The sequence below is a fragment of the Lampetra planeri genome, chromosome 47 (assembly GCF_965212315.1).
Source record: "Lampetra planeri chromosome 47, kcLamPlan1.2.h2, whole genome shotgun sequence".
In the NCBI taxonomy this organism is placed as follows: Eukaryota; Metazoa; Chordata; class Hyperoartia; order Petromyzontiformes; family Petromyzontidae; genus Lampetra; species Lampetra planeri.
Window position 1 is genome coordinate 9,212,899 of NC_136153.1, and position 22,390 is coordinate 9,235,288.

General features: G+C 54.2%; 2 protein-coding genes across 2 annotated transcripts; both read left to right on the top strand.

Annotated features, from left to right (window-relative positions):
- The first annotated feature begins 485 nt into the window (after positions 1 to 485).
- GPN2 (GPN-loop GTPase 2) lies at positions 486 to 11,052 on the top strand. The gene is made up of 8 exons (XM_078615360.1): positions 486 to 501; positions 1,830 to 2,211; positions 3,746 to 3,923; positions 5,320 to 5,388; positions 6,300 to 6,456; positions 7,757 to 7,917; positions 8,413 to 8,543; positions 9,874 to 11,052. The coding sequence occupies exons 1-8, from the start codon at positions 486 to 488 to the stop codon at positions 9,944 to 9,946; spliced, it is 1,167 nt and encodes a 388-aa protein (XP_078471486.1). The 3' UTR covers positions 9,947 to 11,052.
- Positions 11,053 to 14,712: 3,660 nt separating this feature from the next.
- On the top strand, positions 14,713 to 21,484 carry LOC144733427 (trypsin-3-like). The gene is made up of 5 exons (XM_078615337.1): positions 14,713 to 14,834; positions 16,187 to 16,346; positions 18,397 to 18,538; positions 18,901 to 19,167; positions 21,097 to 21,484. Exons 1-5 carry the CDS (start codon positions 14,792 to 14,794, stop codon positions 21,244 to 21,246), a joined length of 762 nt encoding a protein of 253 aa, XP_078471463.1. The 5' UTR covers positions 14,713 to 14,791; the 3' UTR covers positions 21,247 to 21,484.
- Positions 21,485 to 22,390: the final 906 nt, after the last annotated feature.

Sequence of the window (22,390 nt, forward strand, 5' to 3'; positions counted from 1 at the left end):
TACTCTTAAACGCGCGATGTTGATTCTAAATGTGGAGGGAAAACCCGGAGGACCCGGAGGACCCGGAGAAAAATCCACGCGACCACGGGGAGAGAGACACGCAAACTCTAAATATATAGCGGGCATCATCAGGGTCGGGATAAAACCCACGACCTCCTGTGTACCAGGCGAGGTAGTTAACATCTCTATCCATCGTCTTTCCTCTCAGCTCCCCATTGCATCCTTTTATCCTTTCTCTAATTTGTCATTTTATTTGTGTTACGCTTTTTTTTCACCTTGCTGGTTACTGTCGCTCACTTCACGCCTCCCCCACTGGCCCCCGCACCTCCAGTGGTGGGCCTGGGCCTCTTCACCTCATCTTGCTTCAACAACATCACCCAGGCGACTCGCGTACAGCATCCTCATCAACAACTCACTACAGCATAGGAATGATGAAAAAAACAATAGGCTTTTACCCCTTTCCGGCAATAATACGGGGGGTGTTCATGGTCACCCCCCGTGGTAAAACAGGCAAACAAACATGTTTCGATAATGTCTGCATTTTATTTTAAATGTATTCACCTACACCAGAGACAGACTCGTTTGTGGCGTTGCCTCGCTACCGGTGTTAGACCGGAAAACAACGCCAAAAGCCGAACAGCATGAAGGCTATACAAATATCATGGCATGAATACAGTATCTCGAGTTGGGGCAGCCTTTTTTCATAATCTTTATACCTTTAAAAAATGGCCCATAGCATAATAATACGTAATGAGAAACAATTTCTAACGGGCACATTTCGCAAATTGGCTGCATTGTTCGATCACAGGCAGAGAACAAAGTTCCTCGTGTGCCAGCCTGACAAGGTGAGAGCGCATGGACAGGTGATGTAGCGACTGGAATCGAGGACTTGCCAACCTTGACGGGAGGACCTTCTGTCGCAGTGGTATGATGCGAATTGCTGTAGAGCTGTGCCACTGATGGGCAACATCATAAAAGCTTGTGGTTTAATATGTAAAAAAGAGGGACAGATGTCGAGGCGAACTCATGCGAGATTGGAGCCAGTCGATGAAGGCTAGGATGTCAGTGATCGTGTTGACTCCTGCAGTGCAGTAGAATGCGCTGGGGGTAGGCAGGCCATAGGGGGCACAAGTGTGGGAGATGGGATGATTTGATCTTTGATTGTGGCAAGGGTGAGGCACTCTAGTTTGGAGATGGTTGATACAAAAAAAGCAATTTTTATTTTACGATAAAACTATCAACTATTTATATTTTACCGGGTAAGGCCCCACTGAGTTATATAGCTCTTTTTGAGAAGCTACCTGGCCACAACACACCGGTGGGCTAAAGCAGTGAACTATTTGTCTTTTATCAATGTGACACTTTTTTTACTGATTGGCCGTGTCGGGTGGTGGAGGGTTACGACACATTTATAAATAACGCGATCGAAACCCAAAAACGTTGATTATGAAAAATAAATGTTTTGTCTGTTTGTGTCTCTCCCTTGTGATGGGGCTTTGTAGGATGAACGTTGAGATGTATAAGGGGCACGAGGTGACCAATAATGTCTGAATTGGTCTGAAATAAGGGAGGGCACTGATATGCAAAGTGCACCTAGCCTGGCACAGGCGAAGTGGTGACGTGGCCCCCACTTAGTGGCGAAGGGCGGCGGCTGTTGTTGGTTCGCCGCGAAACTCCACAGGCAACGAGACATCGTCACGGTGGTTGTCGATGCCCGGACGCAAAATGCCCGGAACCAAAATTATGCGACGGCGCACGGACCAAGTCCGCCGAGCTCCGGTCCCCCAGTGGAGGGGGATTAACAACTCTGTCGCAGCGCCACCGCTAAGCGCGCGGTTTTTGTTCCCCCCCCCTTCCCTCCTGCTCCGGTCGCGTTCCCGAGGCTGCTGCTGTCGTGCAACTGTCGCGTCTCTTCCCCGCCGCGATAGCGCCGAACTTGCCGCCTCTTGTCGCGCTGGCGGCACGCGGGGAGGATGAACCCCACGGGGCCCCCGGCCGCCTCGGGCCCCTCGGGCCTCACCCCGCGGCGGGCAGGCTGGGCGAGCTGGGCGGGCTGGGGAGGCTGGGCGGGTTCGGGCAGGCGGTGATCGGGCCCCCGGGCTCGGGGAAGACCACGTACTGCGGCGCAGTGCAGAGGCTCCTGGCCACGGAGCTAGGCCGCCCCGTGGCCGTCATCAACCTGGACCCGGCCAACGACAGCCTCCCCTACAGGCAAGACAGCAGCAGCGACAGCAGCAGTGACATTAGCAGTGACAGCAGCAGTAGCAGTAACAGCAGCAGTAACAGCAGCAGTGACAGTAGCAGTAACAGCAGCAGCAGTGACAGCAGCAGCGGCACCAGCAGCGACAGCAGCAGTGACAGTAGCAGTAACAGCAGCAGTGACAGCAGTAGCAGTAACAGCAGCAGTGACAGCAGTAGCAGTAACAGCAGCAGTGACAGTAGCAGTGACAGCAGCAGTAACAGCAGCAGTAGCAGCGACAGCAGCAGTCACAGCAGCAGTAACAGCAGCAGTGACAGTAGCAGCGGCACCCGCAGCGGCTGCAGCAGCAGTGGCAGCAGCGGCAGGGTCCAGTCGGGCAGTGGTTCTCTCAACGTTTTCTTGGCGAATTGTCGACTTGGACACTGGCTGTGAGGATGATGAGCGGACCTGCCGATGACCTGTACCAGAATTGTGTTTCAACCCCGTAACCGCCCTTGCCCGACTCAACGTGTTTCTGAGAAATATAAATGTACGAATAGTGAACAACAACATTTTAACGAATTGTCCATTTGTGTGAGGTTATTCTGACTTGCTTGTGGCAATTGCAAGCGAATAGATAAAAATTCAACGGACGCTCTGCACGCGTGACATCATTTGTCGTTGCTCGCTGATTACTCTTGGAAACCCGCATTGTTTACGATCAATCATTTTAGAGAGGTATTTTATATCGTGCTAGGTTACCATGTGGATTTGCATTTCATCCTAGTTATTTTACATTGGCGTAGTCATACATGAATATTCACCAATACTCTTACTTATTATATAATTTCACACATTTATAAATCACCTCACGTTACCCCTCTGTCACATTGCCACGAGTACCCCCCAGGGGTGCGCGTTACCCCCGATTGAGAAACACTGCCCCAGCGGAGTGCTCTGGCAGGCAGTGTGCAGCAGGCAGTGTGCAGCAGGCAGTGTGCAGCAGGCAGTGTGCAGCAGGCAGTGTGCAGCAGGCAGTGTGCAGCAGGCAGTGTGCAGCAGGCAGTGTGCAGCAGGCAGTGTGCAGCAGGCAGTGTGCAGCAGCACAAAGTCCCAGGCGTGCCGCGCAATGTTGTGGTATTACTGTATCTGAAAGAAAGCAAATAACCTCACAAACACGGACAGACTCATGCTCTTCCGTGCCGTTCAGTGGCGGATCCTCCCACCCTCGCCTCTCCACAGCCGTCAGCCCCCACCCGCCTCCTCACCTCCCACGGTTGCGCATGCACAGTCGGGCAAAGAGCCGCTACAACGTTTTACTTTCTGTAAACCCGCATTATAGCTTTGGCGGGCAACCACACGTTTACACGTAACCGCTGGCAATGCTGCCACTGCAAGCATCTTAACCGCACTAATCGGGTACGAGAGGGCAACATCTTGGGTGACCTGGAAGCAATGCGATTTGTAATTTGAGCTCTATGGATGTACATACTGTATGTTAAACTTCTTTCGCACTGTACATAGCCAACCGTGATAATCGGAGGTGCGGAATGTGTCATCCCACAGCTGCGCGGTGGACATCTCGGAGCTGGTCACGCTGAGTGATGTCATGGACACCCTGAAGCTGGGGCCCAACGGAAGCCTCATCTACTGCATGGAGTACCTGGAGGCGAACGTCGACTGGCTCCACGCCAAGCTACAGGCTCTGTCTGGTCACTACCTGCTCTTCGACTGCCCGGGTCAGGTACAACAGACGGGTCTTGGAGGCGCACGTTAAGGGGTCGAGTGGAGGGGTGATCCATGCAACGCGACATGACACGGACGTTGGAGGCAGTGATTCCGGTCTTGGCCGGGTTGGTGATGTGGCCAAGCGTTTGCCGATTGTTGTGGTGGTTTCACGGTAGAGACAAACGGCCACCCTGATTAATACTGCGGGGTTTATCCACCATGAATACTACGGCGCTGTCCACTTCGCAGTCGATGTTAAATATCCCGTGCCTTTATTATAAAAAGAGTTGTAGGACATGTTTTCCGGTGTCATAGTTCCAATTTGCCAAATTATAATTTTTTTTAAATTGGGTGAAATGTAATTACAGTAAAACCTTGGATTGCGAGCATAATTTGTTCCGGAAACGTGTTTGTAATCCAAAGCACTCGTATATCAAAACGGATTTCCCCATAAGAAATAATGGAAACTCAGATGATTCATTCCACAACCCAAAAATATTCATGTAAAAATGATAATACAAAATACCTTTTTATATTTGTATTATTTAAATTAAATATAAATTAATCACATTTATTAATTACATTTAATCGTGGCTGGTGTGAGGGAGACGAGAGAGAGGAGAGGAGGAGGGGGCCATTGTTGCAGTACAGTTACTAAAGAACAGTCACTACACTTGGACACACAATTAAAAAAAGCTTTACGCACACACACGTGGTCACAACACTATCGTAAACAGTATACTGTACGCTCGCATGGATATTTACTATACGAGTGAGGCACGCCGACTGAGACCGAGCATGGGAGATGATTACCCACAATCCCGCAGCGAGAGAGAGAAGAACCATCGGCTCAGTTGTGATCATGTGACGCTCGGCAGACAAAACGTATACTTACTACTCGTATTTCAAGACCTCACTCGTTTATCAAGTTAAAATGTATGCAAAAATGTTTCTCGTCTTGAAAAACACTCGCAGACCAAGTTACTCGCAATCCAAGGTTTTACTGTATATTACTCTTGTTTACCAAGGAGAGCCTCACTGAGTGGAATGATATTTTTCTAGAGGGTCTTGCCAAGTTTTGGAGGAGGGCCAACACGGCGCATGAGGGGGTGGGTGGCCAGCACCATGCCCAACCGTCTTTGTCTCCCGAGTGACAATGTTTACACAACGCCCCAGGTACTCATTTGAGGCTGAGTCGATCTAGGGAGGCTCAAGACTGGTTCATATAACCGTCACTGGTATTGGCCGTGAGCGTGAATCGAACTCGGGTCGTCGGGTTGGTTGCGCAGCGCGCCAACCGGTACATCACCGCTTGTTCCACTACACGTACACACACGCACACACACGCACACACACACACACACGCGCGTGGAGTTTTCCCCCGGTGAGCCGTGCTGCGTGGCTGTTTGCAGGTGGAGCTCTACTCTCACCACGGCGCCGTGCGCAACGTCCTCGCTACACTCGGCAAGTGGGATCTGCGCGTGAGTTTCACCCCAGGGGGGTGGGGACCGCCTGTGCACCGACACCCAGGGTGTCACTTGGCACACACCTCAGAATCAGAAATCCGATGAGCTATGTAGCTCTTTTTCACAGATGTCCAGTTGGGGTGAGTATCCAACACATAGCCAACGCATCATCATACAAGTACACACACATACATGTATACACTCATATATATAAAATACATGCAAAAACAACCGCCATTTGCCACTAAGTGGCGGTGACGTCACCATGGCGCTTGTGCCAGGCTATGTGTACGTTAAGGCCACGTGAAGTGTCGAACGCCCGCCGGCAGGAGGTCACGGGACAGACCCAGGTACCATGGGTTGACTGACAAATACATGCACGCATATATACACACACACATGTAAGACAAAGGTGCCGCATATAACCTTAACATACTTTTCGGGCAAGTGCTGTTAGCGAGCACCTATGAAGGCCGGCACGGTAGAGTGAGGGGGTGGGTGGCCAGCACCATGCCTGACCGCCTTGGTCTCCCTAGTGCTGATGTTTACACACCGCACTGGGCACTCATTAGGAGCTGAGTCGACCTAGGGGAGGCCCAGGAACGGTTCAGATCACCATCACTGGTGTTCGCCGTGGGCAGGAATCGAACTCGGGTCACTGGGTTCATAACGCAGGGCGCTACCCATTGTACTACCGCTCCCCATAAATATACATAGATAAAAAGACAAAGATCCCCAGTATAGCCTTAATAGACTCTTGGGGCAAGTGCTGTTTGCTCGCATAAAAAAACAATCATATATACACACATAACACATATAGGCACGAGAGTGTACGTGTCTATGGAGCTGCGTGTCTCTCTCTAAGTCTCTCTGTGTGTGTGTCTCTGTTTTTGAGTCTACCTCTCCACGCGTGTCCCTCTCTGTAGCTGTGTGCCGTGCACCTGGTGGACTCGCACTACTGCAGCGACCCGGGCAAGTTCGTGTCGGTGCTGTGCACGGCGCTAGCCGCCATGCTGCACGTGGAGCTGCCGCACGTGAACGTCCTCTCCAAGGTGGATCTCATCGAGATGCAGGGCCCTCTGGGTAAGATTCAGAGCCCTGCGCCCATCGCCCACCGCACATCCACCACACAGATGTCCCCCATGCAGCCTGGTGGTGATAGTGGTGGCTACGCCCACGACCTGCAGTCTGGCGCTATGGAGGCAGCAGCGAGGGTTGGTGGATCACCGCACGAATGTTGCGACGAATCTCTCATCTACCAGTGGGTGTCGAGGAGGTGCCACGTATTCTGGCCTCACCAGGAGAAGCCGGGTACAGCGAGTGTGGACTAATCCATCTGTTCCAACTGAACGGGAGTTGTTACCCCCTTCCCATGTGTGGGTTTTCTCCAGGTGTTCCAGTTTCCCCTCACCTGTATACACAGTCATTGGCCAAACACATTCTTACTATAGAGGACCACAGAGCTTGGGCACTGGCTTACCACCTGGCTGCTGCCTTGCAGTTTCCCCACTCCTCGGAGTCGCTCCGTCTTTCTCTGTCTAACTCTTCGAGGGCACTGGGTAGCGAACATGACACATGAGAGGTGGGTGGCCAAGTGAAGTTAAAATAATTTTTTTAATCTTTGCGCCGACGTTACCTCGATCGCGGTATCGGCATCACGGTGTCGCGAGATGAGGTATCGATTCGGGAATCTCACACAACGGCGCCACCCCCGTCCAAGTTATTAGAGTACGGCCCACAGAAGCAGATACCGCTGAGCTACCTTTGAGATCCCTCCTTCCTTAGTTGACCTCTGGTCCTCACAGCGGAGGGCAGCACTTTTCCACCCGCTCTGCCATATGAGAGCAATGCTCGTCATTTAACGGCCACACCGATGCATTGAATTCTCACAGATTCGTCTAGCAGTGGCTATTTCATTTTCATAATGATTCCGTGTGTTGACCCTGCAGGAAAGCCTTACTTTTTTCAGGAGGGTTCTGCCAAGTAACTTTCTGACCTGCCCCTACTGGACATCTGTGAAAAAGATCTTTATAGCTCATCGGATCCCTCCAGTTTAAATAAAGATTCTGATTCTGATTGAGTTTTCACAGTAGGGGGGCAATGTTGCTGCTGTTTGCCGTGTGATCCCAATTGAGTGATATGCACGGGATTTTTCGGTGTTGGGATGTTTTTGACCAATACCAGTTGCACTGTGTGTGCACGTGTTTATCCCGGACGCTTATCGCTGTGTCACCGCCGTACTACCATGCTGCTGCTGGTGACGATGGCGTGTGGTCTGTGTGTGGTGTGTGCGAGTGGTGTGGTGTGTTTGGTGTATGTGTGGCGTGCGTGTGGTATGTGTGGTACGTGTGTGCATTGTGTGTGTGGCGAGCGGGTGATGTAGCCTTTAACCTGGACTTCTACACGGAGGTGATGGACATGAGCTACCTGCTGCAGTATCTCGCTGACGATCCGTTCTTCAGGAAGTACAAGAAACTCAACGAGGGGCTGATAGAGATGGTGGAGTCCTACAGCCTCGTGTCCTTCGTTCCTCTCAACGTTCAGGTTCGAGCTCTCACCCTGATCATCATCATCGTCGTGATGATAACTACGATGGGGATGGGTTGTCAGTTTAACACGTAGGCTTTCGCGACCAATATCATCCATAATACAGGTTTTTGATAGAGGTCGCCGTCCGTTACACCGGGGCGACTCAGAGCGCGATGGATGTACATCGCATGTCAACAGGTTTGTAAGGGCACCCCCTAACGGCAGCTGTACCCGTGCCCGCCTAAGTAGGTGCTCGCCAACAGCACTTTCCCCGAGTGTCTGTTAAAGCTATACACATGTATTTTGAGGTGGTTAGCGCACCGCGCTACGAACGCGACGACGACCCGATTTCCGCTCACGCCCACCAACACCGGTGAAGATTATTTGAACCAGTCTTGGGCCTCCCCTTGGTCAACTCGGCCTCTATTGAGTCCCGACAGCACTTCCCTCGACGGTCTGCGTGGCCTACAGACCGGTGGGGGGGGGGGACCTTTGTGTGTTTGCGTGCAGGACGCAGAGAGCCTGCGGGCCGTGGTGCGCGCCGTGGACAAAGCCAACGGCTGCTGCTTCGGAGAGGGGGAGCGGAGGAGCATTGGGGCCATGATGTCCACAGCCCTGGGCTCCGACTTCCACTTCCCTCAATATCCTGACCCTGCAGGGGGGGGGGGGCGGGCGCGGGGAACATGGTATGGTGGGGGGTCAACACGCTAGGGAAGGGGGCTAAACGAGCGTGATACGGGCTAGAGAAGAGATGGACTGATGTGGTACAGAAGGATGTGTAGCTGATTGGACTTACCGATAACTGGTACCAGCAGTGTGAAGATCGGCCTCTGTGGAGGAGGTTCGTGAAGGACGCTACTGGGCAGTTTGAGGCAGTCGCCCTCCAACAACAATGGAGGGCGGAGGAGCGACGCTCACAACAACGAGCGGAGCGCAGAGAGTTGGTACAGTGGGGAGCACTGGTGGTGCATCTGCCAGTCATCTCAGTCAGCCAACCCACTGCACCTGGGTCTGCCAGCGGGCCTTCGGGCTCAAAGGGTACCTAGCACGGCACAAGCGCCTTGGTGAACCGTTGTTGTTGATGGGGGGAGCACGGGGAGAGGAGTGGACGGGCGGGTGGGGGTGCTAGCCTCGCTGTAACCGTGCTGCGTTATCCGTTTTGCAAAACTACGGTAAAAGCGGGATTATTGCTGTACGTTTTATTTAGTCAAGTAGTTTATATGACGACAAAAACGCGGAGAGATGCACAAATTTAAGTGATAAATGCGTCGCGATTTCCCCCGTTGCGCGAGATATGCGCGGCGCTGTGCGGGGCGATGCACAGCAGCGGTGCGACGTCATCGGCATCACAGCTCGCTCGGCTACACCTCGCACGACGGAGCACGGAGACGTGGAGCACAGAGGCATGGAACACAGAGACACGGGACACGGGACACGGAGATGCGGGACACAGATGCGGGACACAGAAACACGGGACACGGAGACACGGGACACATGCAGAGACACAGGACACAAAGACGTGGTACACAGGGACGCGGAGATGCAGAGACATGGAGACACTGGACACGGAGTTGCGGGAGGCAGAGATGCGGGACATGGAGGTGCAGGACACACACAAGAGACAGCACATAGACGCAGCGTTACTGCCAGCAGGGAGAGAGGTGATGCTTCATTTGGTTCGAGAGACTGCGATGCAAACTGCCGGTCCTAGCCCTGCCAGTGAGTTCGTAGTGGCGGTCGCGACACACGCACCGTGGTCGTGACGCGCTCGCCGTTGTCATGACGCGCGCACCGTAGTCGTGACGCGCTCGCCGTAGTCGTGACGCGCTCGCCGTAGTCGCACGGAGGCCCGGGACGGGCCGACATAACGCGGAGAGGTCAGCCGGGGGCCAACGCCACCCACGGTCGCCCGTGCTCTGTTGTTGAAAACGCCACCATTTTTGAGTGTTTCTCCTTGACCGACGACGTCACGACCCTGGGGGTGCAGGAGCGGTACGTGAATCCGGTGGGGCTCTCCCTGCAGGAGGAGCTGGAGGAGCTGTGAGGGGCCGTGTGCTGCCCCCCCCCCCCCGCCCCAACGGCACACTTGCTGCCCCGTGCTGCCCCGTGCTGCACCGTGGAGGTGCTTGCGGGGGGGGGGGGCCCTGACCCGGACCGCCGGAAAGGCCACGGCGCGGCATCAGGCCGGACATTTAGGAAAAGGTCGGGGTCACCCACACTTGACCCCACCAGGCGGCGGCACCAGGCGGCGGCACCTGCCGGCGAACAGCGTGTGGCAATCGAACCGGGGCCCGCCCGCCTCGCCGGCAGGTTGTTGACCGGCCTGCCGTGGCCGCCGCCGCCGCTGCCCGGGGTTCGTGGGGGTCACGCCGACCGGCGTCGGACACAAGGACGAGTCGGCGCTGCCCGATGTTTACCCAGAGTCGCCACCTCATGCGCTGCAGATGGGTACGCGGCGTGTCACAGCAAAAGGAAGGTGATGAAGAGGAAAGTTGGAGTGGATCCCGGGATGGGGGGAAGAGGGGAGGGAGACGGGTGAACGCGTTGTCCCGAGCGATGCGTCGCCACCACTTCCGCTGTTGTGATGCAAGTCTCCTCCTCTTCATCAACAAAATGATCGTGGGAAATTCACGACGGGTGGCAACCGTATGACCTACCTACCCACTCACCCACTAGCCCACTCTTTGTATGTATGTTGAACTTCTTTTGCACCGCACGTAGCCAACCGCACTCACCCACGAGCCCACTCTTTCACTCACCCACTAAGTCCTGGAAGACGTTGATATTCCCCGGGAGAACAGCGGCCTACTTAACTAGGGGATGATCCTATGAAACCCCAGGACAGGTGGAGAAACCCTCCCGCTCACTCTCCCACTCAACCACTTGGCCAATTACCCAGTCACCCACACACATATCCACTGACTCACCCACGCAGTCAGTCCTGGGAAGACTGCGAGAATTCTCAGCACGGCAGCTGCTTCCTCAACAAGAGGACGACCCTGGGAACCTCAGGGCAGGTAGATGAACCCTCCTCGCCCACTCACCCACCCATTGATTCACTCACCCACTCATCCACTTGCCCTATCATCCAATCATCAGCCACACACACAGCCATTCGAGATAATAAATCCGTGCCTTGTCAGACTGCAACTCCCGTCCGTGTTTGTGTGGGATGGCTGTGGAACTCGATGCTCTGTGCAGATGCTGATTCTCGCGTTTTGAAAATCAGCCCCGTAGCGTCGGAGGTGGGGTGGCGGGAGGGGATAGGGGGTGGTGGGGGGGGATAGGGGGTGGTGGGGGGGGGATAGGGGGGTGGTGGGGGGGGGATAGGGGGTGGTGGGGGGGGGGATAGGGGGTGGTGGGGGGGGATAGGGGATGTGGGGGGGGGGATAGTGGATGTGGGGGGGGATAGGGGGGATGTGGGGGGGATAGGGGGTGGTGGGGGGGATGCCCCCATTTAAACACGTGGGGAGTGCGCTCACTACCGACTGCGGTGGCCTCGTTATTAGCCGTCACGTGATGATAATGAACACTGCTAATGGTGATCATGATGATGGTAACTATGATAGTGATGATGGCGGTGGCAACAATGATAATGATGGTAGCGATGGTCGTCTTCTGTTGTATGGCTGCTGATGTAGATGCAGAGCAACGACTGCAATTCCACATTCAGCTGGTCAAGCCAGACAACCGCGTCAGGAGCAGCGGAGTGTATCGCTGTGTTGTCTATTCTGTTTTAGTTAGGACTCACGTCGTTCCACGTTGTGCCTTCTGTTCTGGATGACCACAGTCGCACACCGCTACTCGAGAGTTTTGAATTTTCCATTTGTGCATCAGCTATGCGCATCTGCTGCCACGGTTTGTGCAGTGGATGCGTTTTAAGGTGGACCGTGAGCTTCGTGGAAGATCAAACCCGAGGGAATCTTCTGCGTTGGGTCTTTCAGAATCAGGTGTGTGTGAGTGATGATGGTGGTTGTAACGATAGAGATGATGGTGGTCGTCATGATTATAGTGGTATACAGCGGGTTCGATCCCGACCCTGATGCCTGTATATTTGGAGTTTGTGTGTCTCTCTCCCCGTGGTCTTGTGGATTTTTCTCCGGGTCCTCCGGTGGTTCCCTCCACATTTAGAATCGACGTCGCCACGCGTCTCGAGTGTTTGGCTGCGACTACAAATGTCGACGCGATTCGGCACTTCGTTCTGTGGGCCAGGTCGTAAAACAGCTACATCGCTCAGTGGGCCTGACCTGGCAAAAACAAATCAAGTTACAAGATATATAGGTGTGGGTGGGGGGTAGCTGTGACGCAGCGGCTCTGAGTGCCACCACAAGCTGTGGGGCTGGCCGAGTTCGATTCCCAGCCACGGCGAGCGACGTCCGAAGCGGTTTAGGGCGGGCCGGGCCACCACCCCCACCACTCCGATCATCCCGATCACCCCTATCACTCTCCACGTGATTAGCCACTTTGTTGAGCTATCATTTGTGGCCAGGTCGCTTATGAAAAAAGAGCTATTTCGCTCAGTGGGTCTTACCTGGTAAAATAAAAAAAACTTTTTTTTTAAGTTGATGGTTAGGTTGTACGATACTTCTATGGTCCCACATCTGTTTTCTCCACATTCACCAAGCAGCATTGACCAGGGTGGTGAAGTATGGTCAAACAACCCCCACGATCTACACGGCATGGGGAGTTCTTCATCCAGCGACCGATTGATCGAAGTGCCGTGCACTGCGGCAGAAGTCGATACGAAGATCAAATGGGTTCGATAGCTGCGTAGGTACCACGTACAGTTTCAACTACAACCTGAATATTTATACTGGAGGAATCTGATGATTCTGATGAGCTATAAAGCTATTTTTCACGTGTGAAGACAACGTGGACGACGGTGCCGATTTGCTTCGTCCGACGTTTCGCTTGAGATTACACCCAGCATCATCAGCTGTTAACAACAGCTCGGCTCTCACGTGAGGGCTGAGCGTTTGGCTCCGTGGGGTGGTGGAGGGTTCCTAGTTGAAAACACCGCACGGTGTCGGCCAACATCAACTCACGATGATGAATCATGATATTGGTCGCGAACGCGCACGTACACCGCAGTGGCTGCGAGATGTTAACCACCTCGCCTGGTATACAGCAGGGCACCCTCGGCGGGGCCACGGTGGCCGGAGATCGATGCGTGGCCCGCGCGCGAGCTCCGTGAGGCCGTGAGAGAGTTCCCCGCGCGCCCCCCGGGGTTGTTTGTGGCGAGATGCAGGTGCGCGATACCCCGCGGACCTGCCCGCACCTGTCCGCGCTCACGGTTGGGGGAAGGTGGCGAGGGGGGGCGAGGGGAGAGGTGGAGGGGGGCGATCCATGACAGTTCACAATTCGGGGCCCCCGATGACAATCAATACGAGGTCACGCACGTCTACACCCACGCCCTTGTCCAGGCGCGGCCCTGCAACTGCCACGATCGCGATATATTAACTACCTCGTCTGGTACGAACGAGGACCTGGGTTCGATCCCGACCCTGACGCCTGTTGTCTTTTGGAGTTTGCGTGTCTCTTTCTCTCCCCGTGGTCACGTGGATTATTTTTCTCCGGTTTCTCCGGTTTTTTTCCTCCGGGTCCTCCCGAGTATCTGACCGCTATCAACTTCCACGCGAGAAGCCACTTCGCTCAGCTATCATTCGTGGCCAGGCTACTTCTGGGGAAAAGAGCAATGTACTCGAGCTCAGTGGGATCTTATGTGGGGAAATTTAAAAAAATGTTTATAGTTGTAACTGCTCGCTCACGCCACTGCTGGCGGAATGAGGCTTCCACGAGAGGGAGCTCCGGATAGACCTCTCTTCAGCGTGGTACTTGGCCTCCTCTTCCACGTGGTTGTGAACGTGTGCTACTCGCAAAAAAAGACAAAGGTCTCTCGTATAGCCTTCAACAGACTGTTGGGGCAAGTGCTGTTAGCAAGCACCTGTGAAGGCCCGAACGGCTCACGAGGGGGGTGGGTGGCCAGCACCACGCCCGGCCGCCTTTGTCTCCCCAGTAGCAATGTTTTACACACCACATTCGGTATTCACTTGAGGCTGAGTCGACCTCGGGGAGGCCCAGGACTGCAAACACCTCCACGTAACCCCCATTGTGGCAATCCACTGCTGGATGAGGGCCTCGCCTCACCGTGCGAATCGTGAAGTATTTGACCAAACTTCACCACGGCTGGTCAATGGTGAAGGGTGGAGACCAGCACGAGACCTATTCAGGTATCGCTCGGTCGCTTGAAAACTATTTTTTTTTCATTTGACCAGGCAAGGCCCACTGGGCTATGCAGCTCTTTTCCAGAAGCGACCTGGCCACGAAGGAGAGCTCAACCAAGTGACTTGTCGTGTGGAATAACCGGAGGACCCGGGAAAAAAATCCACGCGACCACGGCGATAGAGACATGCAAACTCCAAATATACAGCAGGCGTCAGGGTTGGGATTGAACCCACGAACCTCATGTATGCCAGGCGAGGTAGTTAACATCTCACCACCGTGGCGCCCCACGGTAATGATGATGGTGGCGGCAATGATGATGATGATGATGGCGGTGATGTCCGAATCAGAGGAATCCGATGAGCGATAAAGCTCTTTTTTTACCGATGTCTTCACGGCCACGCGGCAACTCACCTCGTCCATCACGTCACCATCGACCTCGCGCCCGCAGATACCCCCCCCTCCCCCCGCGTGGAAACACCATCACCTGTGGACACCACCAACCCCCCTCCCACCACCACCAACCCTCCACCACCCACCCGCCCCCCCCCAAAATCACCCCACTTCGCCTGTCACTCTGGTGGGTCACGTGGTGTCTCCGGGATGGTTATAAGCGCCGCTAGTCCGAGGTGGTCTCCACTCTCTGAGCGCCACCCTCATCGCAGCCATGCAGCTGGTCTTGGTCCTCTCCTCCCTGCTCGCCCTCGCCCGTGAGTACCGAGTTCCACCCGCGACTGGTCGACTCGCCCATTCGTTCACTCGCTCATTCGTGCACTCGTTCGTTCATTTATTCAACTTTGTCCACACTCATGTGGTCATGAATTCGCTCAAGCGTCTTCTTCATTCATTAAGTTATCGACTGATTCGCTCATCCATTCAGGTACTCATTCATTTAGTTATCGACTCATTCGCTCATCCATTCAGGTACTCATTTATTTAGCTATCGACTCATGAATGTATCCGTTTAGGGGCCGTATCATGTAGCTAACTCATTCGCTCATTCATTCTTGGACTCATTCAAATGGTACTCAAACTCGCCCACTTGTTTTTAACTCATTAATTTACAGCAAGGCTCGAGAAGTCTATTCACCTCTGACTAAATCACCCCACAATGCGCCAGATCGCGCCACATCTTGCAAGCTAAGCAGCCGCGAGCCTGGACAATGTGCTTGGGATGGGTGGCCACCACGAATTGTGGCCAGGTCGCTTCTGAGAAAGTAGCTAATGTCTCAGTGGGCCTGACTTAGTAAGATACAAACTTGGTTTCTATGCATATATTTTCAAGCGATTATGTTTTACCTTGCCTATAATTTGTGCTCCTATCGTGTTTGTGTATTATTATTATTTGTTGTTGTTGTTGTTGTCACGTTCTGATCCCGTGCCCCTACTGGACAGCTGTGAAAAAATACCTTTATAGCCCATGGGATTCCTCCTGCAGTCAATATTCTGATTGTGAATCACACAGGTGCTATAGGCAGCTTGGGGTGGGTGCTACGTTGTGAAACCGTGGGCAGTGCAGCAGAATCAATCGTGTAGTCCTGTACTGCACTATGCTCCCACGTGTGGTCGCACACTGGCCGACGTGATGCGCGGGGTCAAATCTCACCACATCTGGTAACCCACTAGATGTACCCGTTCATTCTTTTTTATATTCAACCAGGTAAGGCCCCACTGAGCTATGTGGCTCTTTTTTCAGAAGCGACCTGCCCGCCACAAGCGATAGCTCGACGAAGTGGCCTTATGGTCACGTGGACATGCATAGCAGGAGCCACATTCTCTAAAACGCGTGATGTTGTTGATTCTAAATGTGGAGGGAAAAACTGGAGGACTCGGAGAAAATCCATGCGACGACGGGGAGAGAGAGAGACACGCAAACTCCAAATATACAGCAGCAGCAGGCATCGTCAGGGTGGGGATCGAACCCACGACCTCCTATTCCAGTCAATAGCGGCACATTCCCAATTCCCAAAGAGACGCAATGTCTCCGGCAAAGGGGAGTGGGGACTCATCCAGCAGTGGATTAATTAACCACCATGCCCCCTCCCCCCCACCCTCCTTGTAGTCGCCGCGCCGAGGAGCGATGATCACATCGTGGGGGGCTTCGAGGTGAGTCCCAACTCCATCAAGTACCAGGTGTCGCTTCAGCAGTACGGCTCCCACTTCTGTGGAGGCTCCCTCCTCAGCAGCCTCTGGGTGCTGTCTGCCGCGCACTGCAAGATCGCGTGAGTGCCCCCCACTCCACACACACTCTGAATGCCCCCCCCCCACTCCACTCCACACACGTTGAGTGCTCCCCACTCCACTCCACAAATGTCTCCCCGTGTAGACTTAACAGACTGTAGGGACAAGTGCTATTAGCGAGCACCTATGAAGGCCGGCACGGCATACGAGGGGGTGGGTGGCCAGCACCACGTCCGGCCGCATTTGTCTCCCCAGTAGCGATGTTTACACACTGCACCAGGTACTAATTTGAGGCTGAGTCGACCCAGGGGAGGCCCAGGACCGCTTCAAATAATCGTCACTGGTCATGTTGATCGTGAGCGGGACTCGAACTCGGGTTGCCGGGTTTGTAGCGCAGCGCGTGAACCGCTACACCACACACACAGATACACACACACAGATACACAGACACACACAGACACACACAAAGACACAGACACACACACACACAGACACACACAGACACACACACACAGACACACACACACAGACATACACAGACACACACACAGACACACACACAAAGACACAGACACAAAGACACAGACACACAGACACACACACGCAGACATACACAGACACACACACAGACACACACAGACATACACACACAGACACACACAGACATACACACACAGATACACACAGACACACAGACACACACACAAAGACACAGACACACACACACAGACACACACACAGACACACACACACAGACATACACAGACACACACACAGACACAAAGACACACACAGACATACACACAGACATACACACACAGACACACACAGACACGCACGCAGACACACACACACAGACATACACACAGACACACACACAGACATATACACACAGACACACACACAACACACACAGACATACACACAGACACACACAGACATACACACAGACACACACAGACATACACACAGACACACACAGACATACACACAGACATACACATACATACACACACAGATACGCTGAGTGGCCCGCACTCATACGCACCACCCCTCCTGTGAAGTTTTCCTGGCTTGTGGGAAGTTGTGATTGTGGTCTAGGATGTGTCGTAGACCTTATGGAATCATTTCTTTGTTGTGATAATTTTTTTTTCTGATTTTGGTGCCATTTTATTAATTTGTTGACTACTTTTTTGTTAGTGGGGAGCGGTAGCGTAGTGGTTAGCGCGCTGCGCTATGAACCCGGTGACCCTGAAAACGGCCGCTTGTGTTGCGATCGAAACGTCGTAGTTTTTTATTTTCTTTGAACCTATCTACGTGACTTTACCGAACGAGCCAATAATATAATTTGCAAATATGTTTATTTATGACATATTTGATTCATTTACAAAGCCCCTCCCCCACATATAGCGTGAGAGTCTCACCCAGAAACTCCCCCACCCATCCCCCCCTCTCACTCTCTCTTTTTTTTACGATCAGTCTGCACTTTGCTTCGTTCATCATTTCGGGTTTTTTATGCTTTGCTTTATGTAAACCGCCCCCCCCCCCCCTTTTTTAAATGAAATATTTCATGCTTTGCTCTCCTTACCTCTCACCCCCCCTCCCCCCTCTCTTCATCCTCCCCCTCTACCTCTCCCCCTCCCTCTTCCCCCCCCCCCCCCGCTCACTCCCCCCCTCTCTTTCTTACCCCCCCTCTCCAACTCTCTCCCCCCTCTTTCTCTCCCCCCCCCTCTCTCTTCCCCACCCCCTCACTCCCCCCCCCCCTCTCTCCCCCTCTCACCCCCCTCCCCCTCACTCCCCCCCCCTCTCTCCCCCTCTCACCCCCCCTCCCCCTCTCTCACTCGCTCACCCCCCCCCTCTCTCTCTCCCCCCCTCTCACCCCCCCCCTCCCTCACTCCCCCCCCTCTCTCTCTCCCCCTCTCACCCCCCCCTCCCCCTCACTCCCCCCCCTCTCTCCCCCTCTCACCCCCCCTCCCCCTCTCTCACTCGCTCACCCCCCCCCTCTCTCTCTCTCCCCCTCTCACCCCCCCTCCCCCTCACTCCCCCCCACTCCCCCTCCCTCCCTATCTCACTCGCTCATTCCCCCCCTAGGGCCTCTGCCATGACCGTGGTGCTGGGTGAGCACTCCCTGTCCCTCAACCAGGGCACCGAGCAGGTGCTGAAGGTCAGCAAGGTCATCTCGCACCCCAGCTACAACGCCAACACCATGAACAACGACGTCTTGCTCATCAAGGTAACCTGCCCCGCGTGGGGGTCACGTGAGGGCTCCGTGCAATGCAGATATCCAGGGATCTACCGCTGTGTGGGGTTAACTCGCTCTTATTTGGGACAGTGTTGTTGTTGTTGTGTTTCCGCCTTGCCCAAGCTTGATAAACCGGACTTGGATAATTTATTTATTGTTAATTTTTATATTTAGTGACTTGCTTACCATGTTCTCCATTGTGTGTTGTTTGCTGATTGTAACTTAATGACGCCCGTGCCCCATAACTGGACGTCTGTGAGAAAAAACGAGCTTCACAGCTCATCGGATTCCTTCCTCCTCCTCCCTCCACCTCCACGAGTCTAAATCAACATTCCTCATTCTGGAACCCGCAGCTCCAGACCGCCGCCAGCCTCAACAGCTACGTGGGCACCGTGGGGCTGCCCTCGCAGGGGGCATCGTTGAGCAGCGGCACCACGTGCCGCGTCTCCGGCTGGGGCAACACTCGCGCCTCCGGGAGCTCCTACCCGGACAAGCTCATGGCCGTGGACGTGCCCGTCATCTCCACCACGACGTGCAACGCCGGCTCGGCGTACGGCGGTGAGATCACCGCCAACATGGTGTGCGCCGGATTCATGGCGGGCGGCAAGGACTCTTGCCAGGTGAGGAGTCGCAGTCGGAGCGACGCTCGGAGATGCCGTCATCACCGCACACTCACACAGACACCAGCTCAGCGAGGTGGCTTATAATCATCGCGTGGAACATTGATAGCAGCCGAAGACTCTAAACGCGTGACGTCAATTCTAAATGTGGAGGGAAAAACCGCAGGACCCGGAGAAAAATCCATGCGACCATGGAGAGCGAGAACATGCAGACTCCAAATATACACGCGTCAGGGTTGGCTTCGAACCCACGAACCCTTCTGTACGCCAAGAGAGATCGTTAACATCTCGCCACGATGGCACCCCAACTGCGCGGCCCATAGTCTGAGTTGCATGGCCACAATCGCACTCGTGTGGCCTTGTGTTTTAAATGTTCCATTCGTGACGAAGATGTGGAGCATCTTGGGCCTAGGCGTGACGTTCTGACGCGGTTTGTGGTTCCACCACCCAGCGTCTTCGAGGAGGAGACATATCGAAGCCCAGGAAGAGGTGCGATCCTGACGTCTGGAATGAGGTGTCTGTTATTCTAGTCCTGGGCTCTAAATAACAATAACAAGAGACATCGCTTTCGAAACTCGAGACGCCAAGAGCCGCGTGCGCCTCCTCCGAGCCCTGCCGAGCCCGCGGTCTCGACGTCCACGCGGGTTCTGATTGAATCGCCGCGCTCTGTCCGCCAGGGGGCGCACATCGCGCTCCTCTCCACCTGCGTCACAACACACGAACACGAAGTCGCCCTCCCTCCGTGTAGCCTGGACAGACTGTTCGGGCGAGTGCTGTGAGCGAGTAGCACCGATGAAGGGCGCCACGGCGCACGAGGAGGTGATGTGGCCAGCAGCACGCCCGCATGCCTTTGTTCCCCCCCCCCCCCAGTGGCGATGTTTATCCACCACACCAGGTACTCGATTGGGGCTGAGGAGACCTAGGGGAGGCCCAGAACCGATTTTATATAATCGCCACCGGTGTTGGCCGTGAGCGCGAATCGAACTCGGGTCGCCGGGTTCGTAGCGCAGCGTAGCGCTAACCACTACACCCACCGCTCCCCGCTACCTCTCGTGACGTGGGCCACAAGCCTGAGACCACACACGATGCACTCTATAAGCAGGCCATGTCTCCCTCACGTCACCGTTTCTCTCCATGAGTATGTTTCACTCATCCCATCAGCTTGCCACGGTGTTCTGGGCGTGCGTAAGTTCAGTAGCATTGATTTAAGACAAGCAAACCACATGGACCGCTTTCGACAATCTCGTCAGCAGCAGAAAGTAGCTGCGTGACTGATTAAACAAATGAGTCGCTACGTGACTCATTAAACGAATGAGTGAGTCGCTACGTGACAGATTCAGCGAAAGAGTGAATTGCTCCGTGAATAATTAAGCGAACGAGTGAATCGCTACGTGACTGAATGACCGTCACCGGAGTGGTTTCTCGACAGCTGAATGTGTCGTTGCGCCCATCCCGAGTGGTCATTGAAGCCTTCTGCTGCCTGACTGATGGCCGTGATAATGCAGCGCCTCGCGCAATTTGCCGCACCCATTCCCTCCGTGCAGACTCATCGTGATGATGATGATGGCGATGATGGTGATGACATAGCCACGGCTGATGAAACGCAACGGCAATTATTCAGTCATCTGGCTCTCACCTATTCTCACCTGTTCTTCTCACCTGTGTGCTCCATACACCTCACCTGCTCTCACTGTGACATCACACCTATTCTCACCTGTGTGCTCCTTACAACTCACCTCCTCTCATCTGTGCGTCTCACCCATTCTTACCTGTCTCGCTGATGCGCAGCCGCACGCTCCATCAATCTCACCTGCATGCTCTTTCTGTCTCTCCTATTCTCGCCCGTGCCTCACCTATTCGCACGCGCGTGTTCCAAACAGCTCACCCCGTTCTCGCCTGTGCCCCCCCCACCCCCCCCCCGCGGTGCAGGGAGACTCCGGGGGACCCATGGTGTGCGGGGGTCTGCTGCACGGGGTGGTGTCGTGGGGCTACGGCTGCGCGCAGCCCAACAAGCCCGGCGTGTACGCGCGCGTCGCCAACTTCCGCTCGTGGATCGACCAGACCATGGCGGCCAACTGAGGGCCATCTCCTTCCCTCCGCTGCCCACTCCTACCCTCCGTGAGGAGCCACCTGGACGCACGCGTATACAGCAGATTGAACACGTGGGGCACACGCGCGAATGACACTTGGACACGTGTCTAACGCGTGGACTCAAGGCACAGCGCGCGCGTGTGTACACGAAGGTGCGTCGGTGACTGTGAACGCGTGGCCGCCGTGAGAATGCGCGGGTCTCAACAATAAAGTCAAATCGAGAGGCGTCCTCGTTGCCCGTTTGGTTTCTTCTGCGTGAGCAGCAGCAGCAAGGGAGCCATTGGTCGCACAGGTGAAGATTGTATATCTGTGAAAAATCGCTTTATAGCTCCTCGTATTCCTCCAGTAGAACTAAAAACGTGTTTTTATTTCACCGGGTAAGGACCACTGAGCTCTATAGTTCTTTTTCAGAAGTGACGTCGCCACAAACCGGACCCCGAGAAAAATCCACGCGACCACGGGAAGAACATGAACACTCCAAATCTACAGGCATCAGGGTCGAGATCGAACCCACGACCTCCTGTATAGCAGGCGAGGTAGTCAACATCTCCTAGCCACCCCGGGGTGAGAGCCCCATGACACGGTCACTGCACGCCTCAACGGCCCAAGGCTTTTAGTGAACAGAACCCGTGATACGCGATTCTCACGGTTGTTATTTAAGGTTGCATCAGCTGTGTACGTGAGTATTGTCACGCGGAGTAGCACTTGCAGCCACTAGCATGTCAATGAGTCTCACTCATCATCACCACAGCGCCGCAGTGCAATCATTCCTGACGCTCTGGTGTAGTTGGAGCCTAGGGACCCCCCCCCCCCCCCTTCGCTATAAATGTCCACGTGATGATAAGCCACTTTGCTGAGCTATCATTTGTGGCCAGGTCGCTTCTGACAAAAAAATATATATCCGTGGGCTTCATGTGGTAAAAAAAGAGGTTGTGTTTATTTGTATATATTTGTGATTTGTTTACATGTCCTATACTTCGCACCCCTATCGTGTTTCTGCATTCTTTAATTGTTGTAACGGACTGAGCCCGTGCCCCGACTCGACATCTGCGAAAAAGAGCTGCAGAGCTCATCGGATTCCTCCAGTCTACATATTTAGATTTTGAACGAGGCGCCGACCTGCAAGGGGGCC

Excerpts from the sequence above, each read along its gene's own strand:
- GPN2 (XM_078615360.1), top strand. Across the intron at positions 2,212-3,745 it reads AACGACAGCCTCCCCTACAG|CTGCGCGGTGGACATCTCGG; the intron begins GCAAGACAGCAG and ends GTCATCCCACAG. Across the intron at positions 6,457-7,756 it reads CGAGATGCAGGGCCCTCTGG|CCTTTAACCTGGACTTCTAC; the intron begins GTAAGATTCAGA and ends CGGGTGATGTAG.
- LOC144733427 (XM_078615337.1), top strand. The coding sequence starts at position 14,792 with ATGCAGCTGGTCTTGGTCCTCTCCTCCCTGCTCGCCCTCGCCC. Across the intron at positions 14,835-16,186 it reads CTCCCTGCTCGCCCTCGCCC|TCGCCGCGCCGAGGAGCGAT; the intron begins GTGAGTACCGAG and ends CCCTCCTTGTAG. Across the intron at positions 18,539-18,900 it reads ACGACGTCTTGCTCATCAAG|CTCCAGACCGCCGCCAGCCT; the intron begins GTAACCTGCCCC and ends TGGAACCCGCAG.